The sequence below is a fragment of the Apium graveolens genome, unplaced genomic scaffold (assembly GCF_009905375.1).
Source record: "Apium graveolens cultivar Ventura unplaced genomic scaffold, ASM990537v1 ctg4522, whole genome shotgun sequence".
Taxonomy (NCBI): Eukaryota; Viridiplantae; Streptophyta; class Magnoliopsida; order Apiales; family Apiaceae; genus Apium; species Apium graveolens.
The window spans coordinates 118,951-127,244 of NW_027418580.1; the positions used below are offsets into that span (position 1 = coordinate 118,951).

At 35.7% G+C, this 8,294-nt stretch overlaps 1 protein-coding gene across 1 annotated transcript; it reads left to right on the top strand.

Moving 5' to 3' along the window:
• The first annotated feature begins 6,281 nt into the window (after positions 1-6,281).
• Positions 6,282-7,214, top strand: LOC141702016 (putative Histone-lysine N-methyltransferase ATXR5). Its single transcript, XM_074505726.1, has 4 exons — positions 6,282-6,404; positions 6,542-6,642; positions 6,731-6,952; positions 7,055-7,214. Exons 1-4 carry the CDS (start codon positions 6,282-6,284, stop codon positions 7,212-7,214), a joined length of 606 nt encoding a protein of 201 aa, XP_074361827.1.
• The last annotated feature ends 1,080 nt before the right edge of the window (positions 7,215-8,294 follow it).

Sequence of the window (8,294 nt, forward strand, 5' to 3'; positions counted from 1 at the left end):
CAATATAAACAATTTTATAAATGAAAACTAAGAGAAACAGAGATATGCTGGAACTCACTATTTTATTTCAAGAGAACATAACATGTAAATAGAAAGAGCGTACAAAAGATAAGCTGGAAAATAGGAACTAATGCAACAGCTTTCCTAATAACAATATGCCACTACGGATTATTCCACTACTTCTCCTACAAACATGCTAATGCTGAATGACCAAGTCCCATGTATCAAACAGTACTGCAAACCAGCAACACCAGCAACAAAATAAAACACCTTGACAAATATAGTTTAGATTAATAATGCCAACAAACTCCCCTTAATCTAAACTTGCACAGACAGATCCTTCAAGCCAAGTAAGTCTCGCATTTTCTCGAACTTGAATGCTGCAAGAGATTTCGTCAACACGTCTGCTCTTTGCTTCTCTGAGCTAATATGCTTCACCAGAATATCTCCCTTCTCGACACATTCTCGAATGAAATGATAGCGTATATCTATATGCTTGCTCCTTCCGTGAAATACCGGATTCTTAGCTAGATCAATAGCCGACTTATTGTCTATATACAACACCACAGGGCCAAGACTCTCACCTGTGATTTTGGACAGCAAATTCTTCAACCATATTGCCTGGCATGCTGCAGCTGTAGCAGCCATAAATTCAGCTTCACACGAACTAAGAGCAACACATTTCTGTTTTTGTGAAACCCAAGTTATCAGACTCTCATTCAGGTAAAACACCATGCCTCCAGTGCTCTTACGATCTACCAAGTTCACAGCCAAATCACTGTCTGTATATCCTATCAGAATGTTGTTACCACTGTTCTTTGTATATACAAGCTCGTAGTTCAAAATTCCTCGCACATATCGAAGCACACGCTTTGCAGCATTTAGATGCATTGTAGTAGGCTTCTCCATGAACCTACTAATTATTCCAACGGAATAAGCAATGTCTGGCCTGGTGTGAACCAGGTAATGCAGACCACCAATCAAGCTTTTATAAAAAATCGCATCTACCTCCTTTCCCCCTTCATCCTTAGTGATAACTTCTTTGGGATCCATGGGGTACCTTGTTGGGTTACACTCTGCTAATCCCGCCTTCTCCAGAATTCTCTTGGCATATGCCGTCTGTCTTAACTCTATATGTCCCATGCTTTGCTTTACCTCAATACCTAAATAGTGAGACAATAAACCCAGGTTGCTCATGTCGAATTTTTGATTCATCTGCATTTTAAAATCTTCAATGACTGACTTGCTGGTTCCGGTTATCAAGAGATCGTCGAGATACACAGCTACTATCAACGTCTCCTTCTCAATTCTTTTGGTATAAACGGCGTGCTCATGTGGACATTTAGTGAAACCAAGCTCCTCTAGGCATTTATTTAATTTCGAGTACCAGGCCCTGGGCGCCTGTCGAAGCCCGTACAGAGCCTTATGAAGCTTATACACCAAATGTTCTTACCCCTTTTTAACGAACCCTTCTGGTTGAGACACGTACACCTCCTCTTCAATCTCACCATTTAAAAATGCCGTATTTACGTCGAGGTGATGAACTTCCCAACTATGTTTAGCAGCAAGAGTGAGTAGTAGTCACACTGTTTCCAATCGAGTCATTCGAGCAAAAATCTCTTCGAAATCAATTCCTTTCCTCTGTACATAACCTTTTGCAACAATTCGTGCCTTGTGTTTTACTATATTACCAGCTGTATCTTTCTTTAACTTGAACACCCACTTCAAATTTATTGCCTTTTGTCCAGGTGGCAACGTTGTCAAGCTCCAGGTTTTATTCTGTTCGACTGACTCCAGTTCATTCTTCATAGCTTGTTTCCACAGTCTATCCTTGGATGCCTGTGCATAATTTATTGGCTCATCTGCTGCTACAAAAAATAACTCATCATCCTCCAATTCTACATGTTCATCATCAGCATATATATCTGAGAGATACCTGTATTTATGGGGTGCACTACTCGAGTCCGTTTCTGTATTTGACACTCGAGAATTTGTTGAAGATAAGGATTCTACTGATGCATCAGAACTCGAATCATACTCTGACTCTCTTGAGTTACCCACTTCATCACTCAACGTGTTGTCTTCACCTCCTGTTTCATTATCTCGAGATTCACCAGACCCCAGCCCAAACACTACGAAATTTCCTTCATCAGATTTTTCACTCTCAGAATCACATGCCCAAGCCCACGACCTTGTTTCCTCAAAAAATCAAGTCCCTGCTTACGTGCACCCTTTTGTTAACTGGATCATAAACTCTATACGCCTTGGTTCCGGGTTCTTTCCCTAAGTGTACTACAACCTTGCTTCTGTCATCCAACTTCTGCAAATTAACATTAGGAATACGCATATGAGCTATACATCCAAACACACGTACATGTCCTATATACGGTTTTTCACCAGACCACGCCTCAAATGGAGTAATTCCTGACACTGCTCTAGTAGGCAAATGATTTAACAAATAAATGGCATGTCGGATAGCCTCACCCCAAAAATAACTTGGCATCTTCATTCCCTTAAGCAAGCTTCTTGCCATCTCGATCAGAGTTCTGTTACGTCGCTCAACCACTCCATTTTGTTGGGGTGAATATGGTGCCGTGAAGTGCCTGTTTATTCCATTATCTTCACAATAATTTAAGAATTCCTTGGAGCAAAATTCACCTCCTCGGTCCGTTCTAAAAGTCTTGATTTTTCTCTCCTTACCATCTTCAACTAAGGCCTTAAAGCGTTTGAATGCTTCAAATGCCTCATTCTTTGCCTTTAACAAATAAGCCCACATCACACGACTATAATCATGAACCAATAAAAATACGTACCTATTTCCAGCTGTTGTTGAAGGCGTGATTGGCCCACACAAGTCACCATGCACCAATTCTAACTCCTTGCTTGCACTGTAATTGCTTTGTTGAGGAAATGATTTTCTGATTTGTTTCGACATTAAACACCCAGTACATACCCCCTTCAAATGTTGTAACTTTGGCAGCCCGTGCACCATCTGTCTCTTTCCCATCTCTTGCATTGCATTAGCATTTACATGACTGAGTCTTGAGTGCCATAGCCATTCTTGGCCTTGAATTCCTTCCGAGAGTAAACAACCTGCATCTCCAGTATTAATTATAATCTTATATAATCGATTCAAGGACCTTTTTACCTTTATGAATAGAATGTCTTGCGTGTCTCTAACCCACAGAAAATCTCCATTCATTGATATCGTATATCCTTCCTCAGCCATTTGTCCTAAGCTGATGATGTTACTACAAAGTGCCGGTATGTAGTATACATCGTGAAGAATCCTCTCGTCCCCAGTCTTGCACTGTATTGCTATCGATCCCTTTCCTTTTATCTGAACCAACGAGCCATCACCAAATTTCACCTGCCCTTTTATCTCTTCATTCAATTCCTTAAATTTTGATTTTTGTCCAGTCATGTGATTGCTAGCTCCGATATCTAAATACCAAAGGTTTGACACTACCTCACCAGCTCCTTTGTTAATTTTCGGACTCACCTTCTCCTCATTTATCAGCATCACATTCTTTTCTCCTTCGTCACATTCTGTCAGAAGAAGGGCTGGTTCATCGTCTGGCACTTGCACCATGTTAGCTTCTTCTCTTTGCTCCTTGTCGCATTTTGGCTTTTTACAATCTGCAGCAAAATGGCCATACCCAAGGCAATTCCAACATCTAACCTTACTTTTATCACGATTTCCTCAGAATGTCTCATTTCCCCTGAATCTCTGTGAGCTACCTTCACCTCTATTGGACCGTTTAATCCATTCCTCCCTTGTAAGCAGCAATTTACTCTCCTCCTTGTCCTTCTTCCTCCATTCTTCCTCTGTGAGTAGCAACTGATTAGTGCCCCCACTCGCATCAGGTTGTCCACGGAGCCTTTCCTCATGCGCCTTCAACGAACCTATTACTTCCTCAATGCTCATCTTCTCCAGATCGCCAAATTGCTCGATGGCGGAAGTAATTTGCAAGAATTTATGTGGCATTGCTCTCAATACCTTTTTAACAACATACGCCTCAGCCATTTCATCACCCAGGGTTCGTATGTTTGTTACTAGTCCATTTAATTTTAGGCAAAAATCGTCGAGAGATTCACCTTCCTTCATAATCATTGCTTCCAACTCTGATCTTAGAGTTTGAATTCTAGCCGTTTTCACCCGTTCTGCTCCCTGACAAAGCACCTTCACTGCTTCCCAGGCCTCCTTCGCGGTTTCTTTCTCCGCTATCGACAAAAGAATATCCTCAGGGATTCCCTGATAGATAACAGCCAACGCCATCTTGTCTTCTTTTCTTCAACAACAGCTTTCGGGTCCTTTGGTGACACTGCCACCCATATTCCATGTGCATCCATACACGCATTCATCTTCAAGGCCCACACCGTGTAGTTCCCCCTTGTCAACATGGGATAATTTAATCCCACCGTGCTCTCCTTATTTTTCTCGGTCTCCATTGTTCTTGGTCTGGGCATACACTTGGGCATCCACCAGATGTGTGTAGCTCTGATACCAAGATGTTGCAATATAAACAATTTTATGAATGAAAACTAAGAGAAACAGAGATATGCTGGAACTCACTATTTTATTTCAAGAGAACATAACATGTAAATAGAAAGAGCGTACAAAAGATAAGGTGGAAAATAGGAACTAATGCAACAGCTTTCCTAATAACAATATGCCACTACGGATTATTCCACTACTTCTCCTACAAACATGTTAATGCTGAATGACCAAGTCCCATGTATCAAACAGTGCTCCAAACCAGCAACACCAGCAACAAAATAAAACACCTTGGCAAATATAGTTTAGATTAATAATGCCAACAGAGTCCACCCAAAAGAGAAATATATAGAAGATCTCCTGAAGGCAACCAAAGTTGTTGTGGCTCCACATATTTATTATAATGAGCTCACATGTAAGATATGTGGATTTGGGGACAAAGAGGACCAAATATTGATATGTGATGATTGTGATAATGGGTTTCATATGAAGTGTCTGAGACCGGCTGTTCTTGAAATTCCCCCTGAAAACTGGTATTGTGATGGTTGCCGCAGTAAGCACCCAAAAGGTATCTATCACTCTACTTCATTACATTTTATGTTTGTGCGCGTCCTAATAAAATTAATATCTAAGTTCTGATCTGAAATACAAGTTAGTAATAATTGTTGTGACCTAAGTGTTGATTTGAGATTACAATTTTTACAATTGTTAATAAACGACTGGTTTTAGAATTCTGATTTCAGACTAAAGGCACATGATAATAATAGTTTGAAATTTTAATATATCTAAATGTAAATAAATTTTAGCTAAAATTCATTATTATTATTATATTATTAAATTAAATATACAAATAAATGTAATTCACATAATTAAAATCTACACATTAAATGATAAATTGTATTTTCAGTTTCAATAATAAAGAGTTTCTACTAAAAAAAGGTAGAACTTTGTGTAACTTTAAAAATCAAAGTAAGGTAAATAGGAAAAATGTGGTCCTGAAATTTTTTTATTTAATTTTACAATTGGGAGTTCTTTTTAAATTTGATTTCATTATATTGCAGAATCAACGGGAGATGGATCTAATAAATCAAGGAAGATGTATTTTGGGATTATAACTAAATACATTTCACCCGAAGGTAAAATTTTATTATTTTTAAATTAAGTTATTGATCTTTTTGGAATTATGTATATATATGTTGTTAATCTTTTTTATTGTTTTTATAGTATATGAAGTGTTTTAATTTTAATTTTAATTTTGCTAATTTCCATATTATGTGACATAATTTTGCATTTTATCAATAACATATTGTTTTATTAGTACTAATCTTGTCAAAAGCAAAAATAGACCATAAATCCCCCTAACTTCTTTGTAGCAGGTTGGGGCCTATTTCTCAAAGTTGTGTGCATCATTTAAACTAACTAGGTACACCTAAAGATGTGCTAATTTTTCACATATACATTAAAAAAATTGTTTATTTAAAAATGTAAATAATTGACATTTATCTTACTTGAGCTTTATTTAAAATGTATTTAAAAATATAAACATGATTCATAATATTTTTTCTACTTATAGTTGTATTATAAATTACTTAGTTGTATTATGAATTATTGTCATGACCTCATATTTTTGAATCCATGCCACTAATATTTTAATATTTTGATAGCTATCTTATATATTGTTGATATTCTAGTTCCTCAAAAAAGGCGTAAACATTTGCCAAAAAAATCTACAAAATTTCTTCCGTACGTTCCAGCAAATGATGTTGAGAGTAGGAACACACAAATGGATTCTCTACGTTTTGCTCTGCAGAGTAAGAACGTAGCATTTAGTGATAAACTGACATACTCACATGACATGGCTCCTAAATCTGCTAATCAATCCAAGTATGAGGCAGATGACATCCAGGTATATACATTTTAAATTTATACTTGGTAATTATATGAGCACAACTTGTTTCCTTTGTTAAGTAATGTTCTTTTCTTTTCGAATTTATCTTAATTGAATGCACATTGTATTTAATGTTATATTTCTTATATGGTTAGGAACTCTCTACAGAAGATTACATAACAATAAAGAAATGTAAAGCAATGATGAAAGAAGGAAAATGTCCTCCTCTTAAAGTTGTTTTTGATGAAGTGGAAGGGTATAAAACATATTTCATAGATTAATTGGGTTTTGTTATTAATTATACAGATAGAATGTATATTAATTATGCATTTTTGCATTTCCAGGTACAAAGTTGAAGCAGATGGTCCAATCAAAGCCATGACTTTTCTTGCTGAGTATACAGGAGATGTAGATTTTGTCAGGAATCGGAGAGATGATGAGAATTTTGATAGCTTTATGACCCTCCTTACTTACAGAGACTCAGAAGAAGAAGATGGTCTCTTTATTTGCCCTGACAAGCGGGGAAATATAGCTGGCTTCATCAGTGGCATTAACAACCATTCTCCGTAAGTATTTATGTGGTTCATACCCTTTAATTCTATATTTTTCATTGTCTAGAAAATATGGATACCCATACCAAAATATTGACTAGTGCTGTAAAAATACAGGGAGGGAAGAAAGAAGAAAAACCTAATATCTGTGAGGTACAATGTTCGTGGTAAATGTCATGTTTATCTTATCGCTCTTCGTAATATAAAAAAGGGAGAACGACTTTGTTACGATTATAATGGACAAGATAATGGATATTATACACAACATTTTATTTAGGAGGCATCGTAGGAATGAACATTTTTTTACCAATGTACTCATTCTTCATATTTGTTATTTTGTTATATATTTTATTAAGGCTAAATGACTTATAATACATGTAGTTGTTGATATGTAGTTTCACATTAATGACTTATAATAGTTACAAATTTTAGTATCTGCAATGAATAGAATAAATTTGTAACAACTAAATCAAGAGATTACATAATATATTTTGAAACCACTGTATTGTATAAGTCACATATAAAACATTAAGAAAGTGCCACAACCTCTCCAGCATTACACACATGTAACCTACATTCGGGAGCTAATCCACAGTTTCCTTTTTCACCACCATGAAGAAACTGCAAGTAATTATTTTTTAGAAAAATTGTAATTTTATTCTCTAACCCCTAAATCTCACATTCTAATCAACTTCCATAAATTTGTTTTCTCCAAACATAGAATTATGTTCCTTCCTCTTGCAAGTTTATATATTTATATATATATTCTTGTTCATTTGACACATAAAATCACAAATTTTTGAAGATCAGTTTTATGCATAGGGGCAAGTTTACTCACAAAAGTACTTAACATGTTTTATATTGTATTAAATAAGTGATAAATTTGACACTGAGTCAAACTTTGTGAGCTCCTTCATAAGTTTGATACCATATTAAGTAAAGAATTCATTTTAAAACTATAAAGTGTTAAAATTAGAAGGCCTAATAAAAATGAATTTATATTACACTCTAACAATGGTAAGTGTTCATGTAGTTTTCATAGTCCATTGGTGTAGCACCTGCCTATACTTCCAAGAAAATTACAAACCAAATTTTATTATAATAAAGAGCAACTTCAACAAATTTCTAAAACTTTATGTGAAATATATATATATATATATATATATACACTTAGTCCTCTAAGATACAAAACTTGTCTGATTCCAAGCAATATCTAGTTTCCTACGTCCTAACTTATTTTTTAATAATCAAATTTACTTGTGAATTGGGACAGAGAAATGAAGCTATCAAAAAGTAAAAAGTAAGTGATATGTACTAGTTAGGGAAGATATCACACTACACGAAACACACAATACAA